The sequence below is a fragment of the Copadichromis virginalis genome, linkage group LG15 (assembly GCF_057382275.1).
Source record: "Copadichromis virginalis isolate Kocher_CV1m ecotype Utaka linkage group LG15, C_Virginalis_male_GT1.1, whole genome shotgun sequence".
NCBI lineage: Eukaryota > Metazoa > Chordata > Actinopteri > Cichliformes > Cichlidae > Copadichromis > Copadichromis virginalis.
Window position 1 is genome coordinate 16,359,044 of NC_140632.1, and position 18,124 is coordinate 16,377,167.

Sequence of the window (18,124 nt, forward strand, 5' to 3'; positions counted from 1 at the left end):
ATGTACGCAGCTAAAAAAAAAAACTAAAACACATACTTGAGAGGTTTTTTGTTTCCAAGACAATTCCTTGTTACTTGAAAATACAAAATAGGTCTTATTTGGAGTTTTTTCCTTCCTAAATGACTCAACAGAACAATAGCACAATGTTGTTGAGGTATTTTTATCATTGCACAAACTGCTTAAACTCTTCTTTGAAATTGCATCCTCAGAGAAATTGACTTGCTCTCCTGACTCAAATGAACTTTAACCTATTTTTCTCCCCCAGGACTGCTCCCACAACACCGCTGGCCCCTACTGTGACACCTGCCTGCCAGGTTACTATGGCAACGCCACCCGTGGGTCACCTGCGGACTGTCAACCCTGTGCCTGCCCGCTCAATATTCCCAGCAACAAGTAGGTTCTGAAGACCCTGGGGTTAATGCAGCCAGGGCAGCACAATTTAATCAAATGCCTCAATCTATCACTGTTGACCCACCTGACTCTGCGGTCCCTATTTCTCTTAATAATCTCCCGTCTCCTCCTGACACTCTCACCATGTTTTTTTTTTTGTGTGTGTGTGTGGTCTTTAGAGGTTATCGCCACAACTAGAGACTTCATCACTCTCGGCGGGAATATAATTGTAATGACATTAATGGAAATATCATCACCACAGGTAGACTCATAAATATAAGTGGAGAAACATTATCCCTGTGGGTGGAAATGTCATTGTCGCTGTTAGAATCAACATAATTTCTACTAGGAGCCTTAACACAGTAGAAAATGCAAACCTCCCACAAGTCATTAAGGGATTGAAAACCCTTTAGCATTATATTCCTCTCATATGGAAAGCTACTCATGCTGTGGCTACATCACAGACTTGAATGACAGATGCTCAGATTACACCACACAACAGTTTTCCAAAGAGATGCAAAAATACTACCAGACATGAAGACCTTTAAACCACAGCTATTAAAAAAACATACACATTGATATGTTGTCTAGGGGTAGGCACATTGCTTGGTTACATGCGGTTATTAAATTAAACTCCCTCCGGGACCACACGTGTTGATAAAGTTTAGAAAAATCATCGTTTATAAGAATTTATTTACACACGTCTGATTTGGTTTATTCATGAAACATGCACATAGTACATAAATGACATAATTTAATAGTATTTTATGTTGTTTTGAGTTTTTGGGGTTTTGTTTTTTTTTGCAAAGATGTTTTCACAAAGTGGAGTCATTAAAATCAAAACTACCAGCCGGTACATTTTTGGTGCACTTCAGAGCAAGTGTTATTATTACGTTTCTCCCTGGAAGTCCAATTTTGTATCCTGGCACTCTCTGCAGTGCACGCAATGTCCGCTCTTCTAGCGTGTCAAAAAGCCAACATTTCAACTTGAATTTTATATAGGCGAATAAGGGAAATGCTGCTAGCAGTGAGTGAAGGTGTGTTGGTGTGGCCAAAAAAAACATGCTGTACTCTAGCACACTTTTGCCATAGTTTGGTCTATTTGAGCGGAGTGCCCTCCCTCCCTCCCTGCTTGTTGAAAGCCTGATCATGGAGGACAAATTCACAGGGCACAACCCTGTCAAAAAATAATGAGCGTGCTCCTACTCGTGCTTCTGATTTGATGTGCCACCTTTAGACTTGTGCACTTCAGACTTTTTGACTGAGAACTCCTCTTTGGTTTCTGAGTCACAGAGCCAGCCGTCATCTCCTGTGAAGGTTCTTGAGATAAAAGGAGGGTTAGTATGATACTGAAGCTGAATTTGAGGTCCATGGTTAAGTTGCAAATGCAAAATGGGTCTTCCTCAGAGCAATATATGAATAATAGTATCACTGGAATTGGTGTAGAGAGACGCTCATGCAAAGTCCAATCTTATAAAGGCAAAAATTGTAAAATAAATTATGCAGTTAATTTTTTAGTAAATGTAAGAAATGATCAACTTCAGACAGAGCAGGTTATATATATAGACATTTTATTTTTATATTATTATATTATTGAGCCGCAGATTTTCTAAATGACCAGGGTGTGATGCTCTATGGGACTTGCATGAACAAACAACACAGGCAGCAGCAGCAGCTGAGAATTCTCATGCAATCATGACATGACATATTCAAAACCCTAAGCGCTAAAGTAAGACACAACTCTCTCATACCTCAGGCCTCCACACCACCCTGGCAATAATAATAGCTTTGAGAAGCCATGCCTTTCACCCCCCTCAAAATAGCCATCCAGTCCCTTATCTTTACCAAAATAGCTAGTTAGATTGTTCCACTTATCTGTAATGTCTGAGCTCTTATGAACATCTGATGAAGTGATTAGTGTCAACAGGGGAGAAGACTGGGGTTTTTAATCAAATCAATTAAAAAAAAACTGCTTTGTTTTTGATTGCTGTTCTTTTTAATTTATGCCTGGGATTAATTCTCTAACTGCCAAGGACACGTTTTTGTCTTTTTTTCCCCCTTTTTAAAAAAATCACTATAGTTGAATGGAAGTTAATAGTCAATTATGTATCCACGCAGGCCTTAAAAATCTGCAGATAAAACTGTATATGTCTGTTTAACTAAGCATTTTTCACCGCCATTACGACCTAAAATTGTGCCAAATTTTTCCAAAAAGTATAACACGGCCTGCTTTTTTTCCCATTATTTTTATTATTATTTGTATTTTAATCTTGGTATTAATCAGTTTATCAGCTTTAAAGATTATTTATTTTAGTAAAATGTGTTTTTTATGATTTTGTTAATTTTGCAGATACTACCTTGCTAGATATTAGGGCTGAACGATTATGGAAAATAATCTAATTGCAATTTTTTTGCCCCAATATTGCGATTGCGATGCGATATGCGATTATTTTTTAAGGTCTTTGTCTTCTGTATTATTAAACAAAGACAAGCAATACATCATATAGTATGGCCAATACTATATTACATTAATTTTAAACTGTTCTTTCCTGGAAGACAGACCTCTGTTATGATGACATGAGGTGATGCATGAATTGATGACTGACATTTTTATTTAACTTCTTCAATCACAACAGTATATTTGAACATACACAATAGTTTATTTTTAGCTTACAAACATCTGAGCATAAAGTGCTGACAAGGAACCCTGGTGTAAACATTAAAATGAAAGTCAGTACAATGTGCAGATTGCAGAAATATACATAAAAAAAATCAGTGGCTTTACCACACTCAGTTTTTCGACATCTGTGAACTACTAGACAGTCATTCAATTAAAAAATAATATTAAATAAATAAAACTAATAAATAAAAAATACACACATCTTACTGATCTCTGCAGTCAGTAACATTACACATAAAGTGCAAACATAATAGCAATTGTATAAACACACACACAAACACGCCTTTAAAGTTTAAAGGCGTGAAATTGGACGGTCTAGTTCTGATTAGCGTCACCGCTGTCTCGGTGGAGTTTAATAAACTCGGCCGTCTGCTTCTTGCTATCTAAAATATAACCAGACACTGGTGTAAATTCTCGACTGTCTCATACTTCTGTTTAATAAGTTTTCTGTTTGACGTTTAGTCAGCTGTGTGAAAACCAAGGAGGAACCCACCCGGGGGATTAATAAAGTTTTATTTTATCTAATCTAATAACTTTAATCTCAGCCAAACCGATTTACTCACGAACAAACAAAACACTGAAAAAAGCCCAACAATAACGTTTTTAGGTTGTCTAAGTGACTTATATATTACGTTTAACCCGAGCAGCGAAACTCCGCGGTGATCTGAAAATGATGTGCCGGGAGTTGTGCCGTTCTCGGCCGCATCAGTAACCCTCGAGCTCCCGGCTAGCTGTCGAGCTGGTGGGTAGCAGACGCCTCTGAAAACGTCGAAGCACTTTTGCAAATATGGGATATCTTGATAAACCGAGCAGATATTCGATGTTTACACAACTACTTTCTCGCCTGAAAATATTTTAAAAGTTTATTTTGTGACCCAGAAAGATTAGTATGAGTAATTTTAAAACTTAATAGCGGCCGCCATTGTTGGAAACTGGAGTTTGGCTGGGCCGCGCTATGAATTCTGGGATATGGTAGTAATTTGGACAGCCTTCGGCGCGTCGCTGTGACGTAATCGGTCTACAAATGCGGCCTCAGGAGGATGCAGCCCATGAATTTGGACATGTCCAGAGTATAATCGCAGCCTTTGCGGTTAGAAAATTGCACTTGATCATGTCGCGATATTATCGCAAATGCGATATATCGTTCAGCCCTACTAGATATATTTGCAGACCAGTGACATCCTTCCCATCCTGGCCCTTGCAATACCACTTCTAAACTGCGGCAGCCTCCTTCACCTAATGATCCACACGGCAAAATCGGATAAGAAACATAAAAGCACAATCCTTAAAGGCGCTTTAAAACTGCATTACTTTAATGACCACCAGGGGGCAACTCGTGTGACGCGAAATAGCTTCTTCCTCAGGTTCCTTGCTCTGTGACATCAGTAAACACTTAGCAATAAAGCATTAAAATGAGCACAGCTGCAATTTGGCTGTTTACAACTTTATACAACTCTTCTCATACAGCTATGAATTATTTACATTTTATACAGAAAGTGTTTTTCAGTGTTTGTTGTCCGCATACTCTGGCCAATGAAATGTTATTTGTAACTCAGTGAGCCAGCACACAATTAATGAGCCAGTCAGTCAGCTAGTGAGTCAGTCTGGTGCCTGGAACCCGAGCCAGCAGAACTATCTATAGTTTTTGGAAGTGGGAGGGTGAGAGAAAGAGGGAAAGAGACTATCATTTTACTTTGTCGCTGTCTCTTTCTATCTCTCTCTCTCCCCCTCTCCCTTGGTTCGTTAGGCTACACTTTGTAGGGTGGAAGAGGGTTTTTGTAGTCAGGATTGGTGCATGTGTGTGTGCAAAACGGAGAGGAAACTAAAATGTGTATGTGAGTGAATGTGTCATTCAAAGTGCGAATGGGACTGGGAAGAGAAAGCAGAGAAGCAGGTGTGAATGTGTATATGAGGAGGCAAACAATGGCCTTAACTTGCCTCTGTCTTCTCTTCTTCTTCCTGCCTTTTGCCACACTGGGACAACGCTACCAAACTCATCAAAAACTTCAACAACAATCGCAACAACTTCATCTTGGGAACCATGGTAGCTTCAGTCCAACCTGCCACTTGAGTCAAGACGGAGAGCTGCTGTGTGATCAGTGTCGGCCTGGCTACACAGGACCACGATGCGACAGGTAACACACAGTCAAAGCGCTTAGAAACGGTGAAAGGTCTGACACAACTCTGCCTGAACTATGTGCCTAATTTTCACCTTAGCCCAGCTAAGTTCATTATTATTTAATTAAATGACACTGTCAGAAACACACATCTATTAGTGTAATGCATTCAAACCAGCAAAGTATGTTTCATGACCAAATAGTGGCACTATTAGATGTATCCAACTCTAAGTACTAGAAAGTAAACCAGACTTATAGTCAGTTGTTAATTTTGTTTTTTAATGAAAATGGAGAAACTACTGCTCATTAACTGTTTCTTGAGTACTCTGTCTCATTGTCCATCTATTTTATTAGCTGAGTGACATTCTTGTTCCATTAGCTATGGGCTCACCAGTGCAAAACTAATGAGAAAAATATTTCTCTCTGGATGTGAGGCTTGTTGAAACTTCAGGCTATACTGTCATGTTATGACATGCACCGAGTAAATATAGACGTTTCACCACCCAGGCTGACTCAAATACAGTACATTTGGTTTGTATTAAAATAAAACTGCTCATAGTTAAAATTCTAAAGTTCTAATGTGCTGTAAGAGTACTCTTCATTATGTTTGTTTTTCATATAAATATATGTGAAAAAGCATTTAATAAACTTCAGACAAAGCCTTGTTCTTGCTTTTTGCTAGATGGAAGGGGCCTACCGGATGTTTGATGTGCTGATCTGATTCATGTTTTGTTTTTGTAAGCTTTTATGAGCTTCTTTAGTGACAAGTTTTTGGAAGTACTTTTTCTTCTTCTTTTTTACACCACAGCCTGGCAACCCAGAAGCTGTTTTCTGTTGTATAAATTTATAAACTCAGTTGTTTGCACTGTCGTCACATAGCAAAAGAACATCATTAATCATAAAAAGTGTTTGCCCTGGGCATGTGCTGATTTCTTACATTCTTAAAAATTGGTGTCTAAAGCTCAAAATGTGTTCGTAGTAATCATGTTCTATAATCAAACTAGTGCACTTCTCAAACACATTCATTCATCTTCTTTTATTAGATAACCTATGGCAAATTTAGAATTGCCAATTACCCTTACTCATGCATGTGTTTAGTCTGTGGGAGGAAGCCAGAGATGGGTGCCCAGGGAGAACCCATGCAAACATTAGGAGAATATGCAAACACCACACTGAAGGTCCACAGTAGGCAGCTTGATTCAAACATAGGACCTTCTTGCTGTGAGGCATCAGTGCTAACTACTGTACTACTGAACTGCTCTTCAAATCTCATAGTTCTATCTTGTAAAGCAAATGATTCAGTCTTGGGCCTGAAACATTCTTAACCTCTTATTCTCGAACTTTAAATGGGTAATAGGCCAGTTCACTGGCTTGGAGGCAGTTTTGGAAGGGAAGCAGGCAAATGGGTCAAGTAAAATTGGTGCTGTAGGAGGAACTGAACACCAGGTTCAGGCACCCGACATTCATCAGACCCAAGAGGTTGGTATAGACAGAAGGACAGACCGTGTGTAACAATGCCCCTGCTTAACCAGCTAGCCCTAATGGCACTGGAAGGTTGGGCCCATCCTTGGAAACAAAAGCCATGAGTGCCATGAGAGTGTGCACATCTTGGTAACAGTAGCAAATATTCAGTTAACAAATTTAAAGGTCGAATCTTGGCTGCTCGTTTGAGGGGAACGTATCAACCATGATGTAAACCACTGAGTTTCTAGTGTTTGCCATTGAAGTCAACTGACCACTGTCTCTAATGCAGCATAGATTAGTGTTTACATTTTCAGCTTTTACAGCTTTTACAGATATGCAAGGATATGTTCATATGTTTTTCTTAATGAGAGTAACAGATTAATAAAACAACTTAATATTGGCATATTTACACTGTTATTTATAAACAGTCTCAGTCTCAAACATTTGGGCTAATATGATGACAAATTCTGCAGTTGCAGTTACCCGAGCTTTTCTATTTGTTGCTGCTGGAGGATGCGGCGCCTCAGTTCGCTGTCCTGAATAGTATGCATGCCATGCATTCCACATCAGAATCTCTCTGTCTGCCTTTGAGTCTTTTTATAAACCTCATTTGCCACTGGAAAGTAAACTGACTCATTTCCAGCTCTGTCTGTCATAGAGTAGCATCTGCACCACATTGCTTTCCAGCCACTGTGCAATATGGCCTCGTGCTGGAACGTGGCCCAACCAATACAATTTGACTCCTCCACCTTTCCAATCTACTTCTGTGTCCGTGTATTAATGAGTGACCACATGGTGCAGTCTGTGTTTTTAATTAATCCTAAAGTAGGAAAAAGCTCATAATATAGTAAACATTCCTTGTTGCTGCTTTTAATGAATTTAGAAGATGGTGTTTAATTTTGGGGAGTCTGTGTGTGCCTGTACATGTTTATCTTTTGTGCCTGTGTGCCGGTAAATTTATGGATCTGCAGCTGAATATACAGAAGGCATCTGTGTATACATTCTCCTATCCACATGCATGTGTTGTTTTGATCTCACACTGCACAGTCTCATAACGCACAGGAGCTGATGTAATGGGAAATATTTTATTACTAATGACAGCATTAAGTAGGTAATCAGCAGTTGGTGTTTCTTGTTCTATTAGTCTAATTGATACCTGCTATGCACTACCTGCCATTACACTTCATTATCTACAGTGCTTTTGTTGTTGTTTGTGGTAATTAATTGTAATGCGCCAATTTGTCTGTATTATGGGCTTTAACAAAATAAGCTGGTCTATTCCGCCCATGCTAATAGACTATCCACTCACTGCTAAGTGATTCTGCTTTTCAATTTCCTGTCCATAAACAGTCATTTAGAATATAGCTGAAAGCTCTTTATTGCAGCTGCTTAACAAATGTAGGTTAAAACACTTTGAGTCACGGGGTGCTATTTAGGGTGTGCCAGTATGTTAATGGTCTTGCAGATAAGGTCTTTCATTTGTCATGTTAGGTGCTTGCTGCCAACTAGCTGATATGATGGATATAATGTACTTTAATCGATCACCCTCTCATCTAGAATGCAGAGGGATTAAAGTGAGGGTTATTGTTAATGTTGTCGTAATACTACTTATTGATGTTAATGTTAAGAGATGTGCAAATGTAATCATATGTCAAGCTTCGCTGTACGTGTGAGTAAAAGTAGAAACTGTAACACGGAGGCTGCTGGAGGCTCCAAAGTAACATTCAAAAATAGAAATGAAGACTCCAGGAATTAAGTATCTGTTACTTAATTGACGCATTTTAATTGACGTATTTAAATACCTTGTCTCTATGCCGGTTTATGGAGTTTGTCTCAGCTACTCCTCACATGACTGCAGGTGACTAAATGAGTAAATGAGTGGAATAGTCAGTTCACATGGGATTGTTGCTAGTAGTATTAAAATGAGTGTTGGCAGAGCATTAGTTCAGCATTACTAGATAGCAGCAGATTAATTGGTGCTTTGGTTTTAATGAAACTTTTCAGTGCAAAGTTCAGACAATTACTGTATATTGGATTTGATTGACAGTGGCCTGTTAGCAGCAGCAGCACCATCGCAATTATCATCAAACTTGAAACAGCCCTCTTCAACCCGGGGATGACACCACAAAGAAATGCGTTTAATCAGAAGCTTTTTGTGAACTACGAAAAGTACTCTGACAATGTTTTATGGCTTACTTTGTACTTCATTGAACGTTATAGTAAAAAGCTGATTCCAAAAATGATTTCCAGGTGCTGTTAAAGCACTATAGTTTTTCACATAGCTAATTGTTAATTCAGGATTGAGGATTTAAGCTTGTTCTTTTATGAGGAAATTAGTCTAAACTGGTTGATGGTGTGAATTTGAGCATTGTTTTAGTGTCGTTCTGTTTTAGCCTGTGTTGGAATGATTAAAAAAAGCCTTTAACAGTTTTATTGACAGTGGAGACGAACATAATTAATGATTATATTAAGAAGAAACTGAGCATTTATTCCCCTGTTGTCGACTCTCCATTCATCACTCTGAGAATACAACGCGACTGTTACGATCCAAGCCCATCTGCCCTTCTCTATCTCTCTTTACAAGTTATGCCATACATTTCCTCCACACTCTGATGATTTTGACCAGGTGTTTAACCCCTCCAAAAATATCAACTTCAATCACGCTAGACTAGCCACTATAAATACCTTCACTTCCTCTTGAGGCCCAAGTAACTACACATATGCATGACTAGAATAGAAGCCCTAACATCGGAATTCATCTCGCATATAAGACTAAATACAAACAGCTCATCTCAACTCAAGAAATAAAAATGCTGCCAGTAAAACTGGGAAGATGTGCAGACATGCTTCAGAAACATACATGTGCACATACACACACACTCGGAGTGGGAAGGAAAGCTAATAAACCAGTTCTATTGAGTACCAAGGAGGGTCAGTGGTAATAATGGCTGGCTGCTCTTGACTCTTTCCCTCACTCTGTCCTTTCCTACCCTCCACCCCCACCCACACCCCCTCTCTAAATTCAATTCTCTTTTCAATGTGAAGACCTTTCCCCTCTCTCCATCTCCCTCTCTTCTCTCATCTGATCGCTCTCCCTCCTCCCTTTCACTTTTCTCTGTCCCTCTTCCTCTCCTCTTTCATCTCAATTCCCTTTTCAGCCTGTAGAGCCTGAGCTCAGCTTTGGCCAGCCTTATTTGGTTTCAGCGGCTCGTGTGACAGCGCCGCTTTCTCAGGTTAATATATTTCCCAGGCCTTGGCCATCTTCCTTTTTATTAATCGAATGAAGTTATTGAAAAAGCAAAATATTGAAATCCTGAACTGGTTTGACAGTTAACACATTTACTTGTTCTTGATCAAGAGTCCTAACGACCCTTTGGAATGTTTGTATCCATGAATGATGCTTAAAAAAATAAAGAATCCATCACAAAAACATCACTTGGTTTTTAAGACCACCTGTCATAAAAACAAAACAACACAAACTAAACATTTGCTGAACTGAACTGATGTTTTTATACCAAAATTTGAGCACAAATTTGAAAAATAAATCAAGAATAATGTTTCCACAATGCAAGTTAAAAACTATAATTTAGCATCTTAATCAAAAAATAAAGTGCTTTAATTCTTTCCCCACTTTTTTTTTTTTGTAAAATATCAAATTTGAAAATTCACGGATAATAATAATTAGGATTTAATATATCATTTTGATTAAAGACCTTAAAGAGCGCACCCTGGTGGATTCACCAATACGGAAGCATAAAAAATGATTTATTGTTAATTTAGGACAGCTGTGGCATAAACCTTACTATGGCTGGTGGACGAAAAAAATAGGTTAAAATAGGTTATATGTTTTTTATGATTTTGGTTTTTAACGTTACAAATAAATTTGAAATGAACATTGCAGGGTTTTTTTCGTAGTCTGACTTTTTGTTTCCAGTTTATAAATGTAGTTCAGACAGCAATGCTTTTATTTGAGTAATAGCTGGGCAGCCTGCAGTAAACATCCTGAAGTTCACTGCCTAAAGCCATTAAATCTCCATTTTAAAAAAAAATGTCTTCAAGGGTTTACTTTTATAAACTTTAATTTCTATGCCCTTTCATTTCTGTGGGTTTGCCCTGTAGCTCTTTGGGTGTTTATATTTATGTAATGGGAGTGTACGTATATGAATAATTCAGCTGGACTGGTATCTAAGCAGTTTAACTGGTCAAACAAATTATATAACAGTGCTCATAGTTCCTGTGGACATTTGCTGATGATTTTTAGTTCTTGTGTAGATAGAGACTGGATTTTGGCTTCTGTGATAGTTTGGCGCTTTAATGAGTAATTGTGTATTCAAAGTGTTTTATAATACTGGTGCTAGAAGCTGAAGTAAACAATACTTATATTTACCTGCTTTTACCTGCTGACTCATACGCAGTAGTTGTTAGATGCGAAAGAAAGATAGAAGACAAGGTGACCCACTGTGTATTTTCTTTCAAACTTGAAAGCTGAGGGGGAAAAACATATTTTCAAGTGTTATTTGGGATATAAAAGCAGAGCAAAACTGTATTTTAAAGATATTAGTGCAATACCTGCTCCTTCAGTAACAGAGAGAGGGAGAATAACAGGATGGCATCTTGTTGGTGCAGCTCGAAAGGGTAAAGCTTGGATGTTAATCAGGGTTGAGGCATTTTAAAAGCTCCTGTATGTCGAATTTTATAGTTAGACAACTTCTGCTGCTGGTATAAGAGTTGGTATGTAGAAAATGTGACAGTTTTTACAGTCAGTTTCAGCCCAGTCATCCTCAGTGGTGCTTTTTAATGCTACCTCTAGGAGTCAGAAACTTGACAGATTACAAGTAAAAATCTGCAAAAACCTTGATGCAGAAAAATATTTGTGGGTTCACTGGCATGTCTTCTATCTGCATTGTACAAAATATTTCACCTTATTCTCTTATTATTACGTCTCCCCCAGGAAGCTGATCGGTTAAAGATGATGTGAAACTGATTTATCCATCTCTTGGTATCTCCACTGATTCTCAGATGTTCCAATGGATACTATGGTCAGCCCACTGTACCAGGGGGATCCTGCAGACTTTGTGATTGCAATGGCAACCTGGACCTTTCCATACCTGGGAGCTGCGATCCAAATACAGGCCGGTGTCTGCGGTGTCGCCAGGGTTATGGTGGCAAATCTTGTGACAGCTGCGCTGCAGGTTATTATGGAGACGCCATCATAGCAAAAGATTGCCAACGTAAGTAAGACGACAAAAATTTAAACAGAAATCAAACAACTGATATACAGTCATGGGAAAAATGAAAGCTTCTGTTGAGCTTTGTCTCTTGCTTGTTGCATGGCCCAATTTCAGACAGGCTTTAGCAGTTGTACAGATGGACTCACATCAGTATTATAGATATGTTTATTTTGTTATTAGTATCATTATTATTAATAGTAGTAGTTGTGGTGGTGGTGGTGGTGTATACTAGTTGTAGTATTCGGTGTTAAGATATTTTTAAATTTTCTAACACGGCCAAAGCTTCATAATTTGTTTGTACTTATTTTGTGATGCAGTTCTAAATTTGGACATAAAATACAGACAGTTTCATGAATGAAATTACTCATTTGATTTTAATCATTTGTGCACCAAACATTCACTCTCTGATCTAGAGCTAATTTTGCTGGTACATCCACTCCAAGGAAGACTATTGTGAATCTTTTCATTTGTAAATAATCTTTCTCGCTTTCGAATGATAGCTTTCAAATGGTTTGAAAATGGCTTCATAACCCTTCTCAGATTTATGGGCAGCAACAGTTGCTTCTTTAAAATAATTTCTTTTCTCCTTGGCATTGTGTTAACACACACTTGAATGCTCCACACCAACAAGCTGCCAAAACCTCTGCTTTTATATCAGTGGTCACACTTGCTGATGATCAATTAATCAAATGCATTTGACTAGCTGTACTCAGCTGCTACTTACCCTCTTAAGTCCCATGGAATCAGGCAGTTCTTCTGCATTTTATCTTAGCCTTTGTTAAATAAATAATATTAATAGCTGCTAAGGATCAGATCTGATTTGATATCTAAAACCTTAGAACTGAAGGATAATGTTCTTCCTTTTTACCATGAAGGTATGTTAGTTTATATCGCTGTAGTATTTCAGTAGTTTTCAAACTTTTTGTGGCCAAGGCACACAAAAATGTCTGCACGGTGACATTTTATCAGTTGTTTTTTTGATTACACAGTCAGACGAAGGCACTTCTTCTTGTGGCATCTAACATGATATTTGGTTACCTGGTTGTTCCTGATACAGTCTCATAATTCCCACCATCCAGCAACTGCATGAATTGACCTAGTTGTCTTTGACAGAAGGCCTTAAGATGTTTTTTATTTCCTTCTGTGCATAAAGAGTATAAACATAGCATACTTAGACTTAACTTCAGACATACCGGTAAACCCCAGCACACCATTTGTGAAGCTCTGGTCTAGAGGAAAAATAAAACCCACACGTGCATCGGGTCTGAGTGCATTTACACTGCAAGCACTATTCACACACATTGGTGTTCACTTGCAGGGGAAATTTTAGAATTTCATTATCCTGTCCGTGGACATTTGGACCATAGACCACTACCAGAGCCACAGGGATCCCTGACTTGGTGTATATATCCAGACATCAAGTAAAAATCTGATTCATCTGTTTTGGTGTAAACAGCACAAATTTAATATTCTCAGTTCTAAATTTGTTTGCATGTTGTTCTAAATCACATACAGATCTGTTTATTTCACAATGGGACCTCACTGAAATCTGAATTCATCTCACTCTTGCGTCGCTCATATATCTCGAAGGTGCTGGAGATTACCTGCTCTGGAGTACGCGCTGGAAAACAAACCCCACAGAGGTTTTATGAGCTTTGATAGTTTGTAGTTGCTACAGTGCAGACAAATAAAAAACAGAGCAGACATTGAAACTTTGAAAAGATTTTTTTGTTTTTTGCTTTTTTAGACTGAACTAATGTTTTGTTGTCACAGCAGCTGTTGTTTGTCTAAAAGTTACATTGGTCCTCGTTTACGATGGCTATCCACTAAGGTGGCACTTCATTGTATGTTTCAAAAAAATCTCAATTTTTACCATACAAGGTTCTCATCCTTTCATTCTCTCGAGAGGCAGGTCAAAATCTTATCTAAATCATAGTTTGTATAAACATGATAAATTTGCAGCCCTCATTTTTAAAATTTCAAAATTGATCACTTTGGTGACTCCTAGTGTCAGAAAGAGACACTGCACGCCACTGCGTCGCATCCCCAGCGTGACCCCTGGTAAAAGTGACATATTGACAGGACCCATCTGTCAGTAAAGAGTTTATTATCATAATGATTTTAAAGAACCTGCAATAAAAAATAACACTCAGGGCCTTAAAGATGGAAAATATAATTTGGTTTTCCTTCATTATAGAGAAAGTCAGCAGTGCAGCTTGTGGGTCTCAGCAGGGTGTCTCACTGTAGAACACAATTTCTTTATGAAACTCAGTTTTAGCTAAATGATACTTTTAAGCCTTTCTCTGAAACATTCAGTGGATTGTACGCCATCTGGAGCGCGCCTGTATGTGTATGTGTGTGTGCATCAACGAGCAGCTGTGCTAGTGGGAGGTGTGATGTTGGAGCAGCCCACTGACTCCCAGCTGTGTTTAAGATTTAAAATAAACACTATACCTGTAAAAATGAGGTGGTGAGAGTGGAAGAGAAAGAAAGAGATGACAGCGAATACAGATGGCACTTGTTTGTGAAAATCTTCATTAAAACCTTTTTTTCTTTTTTTTTAAAAAAAGAAAAAAAAAGAAGACAGTGGTGTGGGTGGGTGTGGGGAGGGTGGGGTAGGGGAGACAGATCAGCAGAAAGACACTTCACAGTGAGCGATAGACAGGCGGACTGATAAACAGACAGATAAAACTGTCAGCCCAGCACAAAAGCAGGCAGACAGGCTGACAGAGGGTATTAATGTGTATTTGATAGTTCATTGTTCTGTAGTTGTTTCCCCTCTCCACCCAGCTAAATGGTTATTGATTAATCAGCCTGATCTATTGCTCTTCCACAGTGCTGATCGGCTGCTTGTGTCTGGGAGATGGAGAGTTGTTATTGATCCTGCATGAATGACAAAAGACCACCAAGAATTATTAAAACACAACAGCTCTCTCTCTTGCTCCCTCTTCTTCTGCCAGTCTACCTCTCTCTCGCTCTCTCTGTGACTGCTTCCCTCTCCCTGCTGCTCCCAGTCTTAATGAATTTTATTGAGTGGAGCAGGAGAGTTCAGGCCGAGTCCATTTGCGCACTATTAGACTGTAAAAATCCTTTACTTTTTCTTTTGATGTCAGAGTTCTCATCTTCAGCCATTTTCGCCGCAGCCTTTTTGTGTCTCCCCCCTTTAATAGTGTTTCGCTTTAATTCTGTTGGAGAATTGAAAATGGTTTGATTTTGCAAGCAAACTTGGCCACAAATCAATTTGTCTGAGGAATAAATTTCAAGAGAACTCCTCTGACCATTTCTCACATGGGGGGGGGGGGGGAATTCATTTGAAAGTTGTAGAAAAGATATGTCAATTGCTCCGTCGCACATTTGTCCATGGGAACAATGTGAGTATGTGGTAATTCAATGGCGTAATTACGCTTCCTGTGTATCTGACACTTAATGAATGTTCCATAGATGTTTCTAACAGTTGGTCAATAAACTCTTGAGGGATCTTTGGGAAAACTCACAACTCTAATTTTATCACTCCTAACGGACTATTGAGTGCAGAGGCCCAGGCACTTTTCAAGGGACTGATGGGACCAGAGAAATACTGCAGGAAAATAAAATCCTCAAACAAGTAAGAAGTCTGGACTGACTATGTTTTAGCCAGTTATTTTTTTTACATGTACATTAATAGTGCCCCACCATGTATAAGATTCAGACTTCCCTGCCTTATGCTTACTTGACTTCTGGAGATTGCCTGTGGAGACTACTGTACCTGCAAATAATTTCTTTCAAGGGGTTTGTGGCTTGAATTTCTCCAGTTAGACTCCCATCTTGAGCTCTAGATGTGAAAAGGAAATGAGAAACACTTTTCTTTTCTTTTCTTTTCTTTTCTTTGAGTCAGTCAAACAGCTTAACCCCGGATGCCACCACTTCATGTGCTCAGTGGTCCCTTTAAAATAGTGCTTGCTGCACTATACCATGAAAAGAAAATGTGGCTTTGGTGGAAAACAGGATGTGCACTCAGTGGAAATCATCTAGATAAAGACTTGTAGAAATTAGAGATGGCACAATACCACTTTTTTATGTCCGATACCGATATCATAAATTTGGATATCTGCCGATACCAATATGAATCCGATATAGTGTTTTTTTAATCAATAAAACTGTTTTTTAAATATCTTGCTGCATTTTGTATAAGTTCATACTCAAGTTTAAATAAACAACAACACTAAAGCTATTGTGTTATACCTGTATGTAAAATAAAAATACACTGCACCCAAAATATTTCATAGTTCAGCAATACTGATCAATCTAATAAACTTAAACCTACTCCATCCTTCCTATTCTGGAGTACTTAGCAGGAATATTAAGCAGCCTAACTAATAGGGTTGCAAACTCCCTGCAAAAAAAAAAAAATAGGGAACCACCCCCCCACTTCATGATGCTTAATCAATGTAATCAACTTTAATTTGATGCAGTGTTAAAAAAATGCACACAAATAAATTATTTTTCAAGAATAATTAAATAGATTCAACATCTTTCTTCAACAGAACTGTAGACTGCACAGATGGTATCTTCCCAAAGGAAAAAGTACTATAGCTTACTAGAGTATATTAGACTTAACAGTTACTATATACTGTAATGGACTTCTATACATTTAAATCAGATTAAAACTTTGGGTGTAAGATTCAGATAATTATTTATTAAAAGCTAGACATTTTAAATGAGAATAAGAAAGAAAAGTATGTCTTTGTGCCCCCTTTTCCCTGTTCATGCCCTATCGGCCCCCCTGGCTAAACTTTGCTAGATCCGCCCCTGCACAGTTACCAGCCGTCAGCTACTTAGAAAAGGATCCTGGTGTAGAAAGTAAATAAATTCTAACAACAGCTTATCAAGGTTAAATGTGCTGCTGTTGTTCAGCTGCTGGTTTCCTCTTTCTGGTGCAAAGTGGGCCAAAAACAAAGAAGAGATATGGACTCGCGACAGAAAAGCCGATCAGCTGATCATTAATCAGTTTCATGATTGAAGTAGCAACAGGAGAGGGAGAGAGAAGAGGCAGTCGCTCCATATATTGGTTATTAAGCTTAACGCGGGAATGCTTTACAAACATTCAGAGATGAACTTACACACTTGCTTTACTTCTCTCTGGGATAACTTCCTCGGAGATGAAATGCTGGTTTAGTAGCAGGCTACAAATACACACAGCCGCTCTATCACGTGAGCACACTGCTCTGACGTGCTATGGTTATGAGCCGAGTTACGCTATGTCGCAAGTTTTATGAGGTGCTTTTTTTGATATTTAAGGGATCGGATTACATTTTTTATTTCTCTCCGATATCCGATCCAGTAATTTATGTCAGTATCGGACCGATACGTAATATCGGATCGGTCCATCTCTAGTAGAAATGTCAGGCAGATAATCATCTAAACCAAATGCCTGGTATAGCTCTGATGCAGGGAGATCCGATGTCAAAAATCTCAAAAAACTTGAGATTGTAACCCTGAAATACATATTACATGTAGTAGTGCAGATAAAACTGGTTGAATTTGGGACCAATCGGATGCCTCATTGATGGAATTGCATCATCTTTTACACAGCAGTTCATATAAAACATGCATTCATAGCATTTAGGCTCTCTAATTCCCATTTTTATTTACATGTTTATCATTTTAAAATTATTATGTAGCACACATGCAAGCAAAACCCTTTGGAGTGATGTGCATTTATGGATAAATGCAATTTTTTTATAGTTGCATTATTGAATAAACACTGTGTTCACTAATATCATTATTCTAATGATAAATGGCAAAGCTAATTAAGGACAGAAGTTATCAAACTAGGATTGGTGATAATCATTAGTTATTTTGAGTCATAAAAATCTCAGTACTGTGGCCATGCCTCGATCATGGAGTTACAGACCCCTGGGCACAGATGTTTGATGGGCTTTTGACAGCTTGTTTTAAGGATCAGGCTTGTTTCTCTTTTCTTCAGTAATCAGACATATCATACAGGACTGTGTGCAAACATGTACATAAAATAGTTTGAAATGAGTACACATACACACATACCTGCTCTTTTCCTCACTTTCTCTCTCTCTATGTCTGATTTCCTCAGCACCTCTTGACAGTACCACAATGCTGCTTCTACATCAGAGCTGAAGTAATAATGAAGTAGAGCCCAGCACGCTTTTATCAGGAAAAGCACTGGGATGTGTTTGCTTAGAAAAGGAATAAGCATTGATTCTATGTCAAAATCCAAAATTAAGTAT

General features: G+C 38.4%; 1 protein-coding gene across 3 annotated transcripts in view; it reads left to right on the forward strand.

The window, feature by feature from the left end:
- The window catches only part of lama2 (laminin, alpha 2), a 232,648-nt gene that overhangs the window by 115,146 nt on the left and 99,378 nt on the right, over positions 1 to 18,124 (forward strand). For all 3 annotated transcript variants that reach the window (XM_085432199.1, XM_085432200.1, XM_085432201.1), the window contains exons 19-21: positions 266 to 393; positions 5,119 to 5,205; positions 11,671 to 11,882. In XM_085432199.1, the coding sequence (XP_085288325.1) occupies positions 266 to 393; positions 5,119 to 5,205; positions 11,671 to 11,882 (427 nt within the window). The remainder of the gene's footprint in view (positions 1 to 265; positions 394 to 5,118; positions 5,206 to 11,670; positions 11,883 to 18,124) is intronic.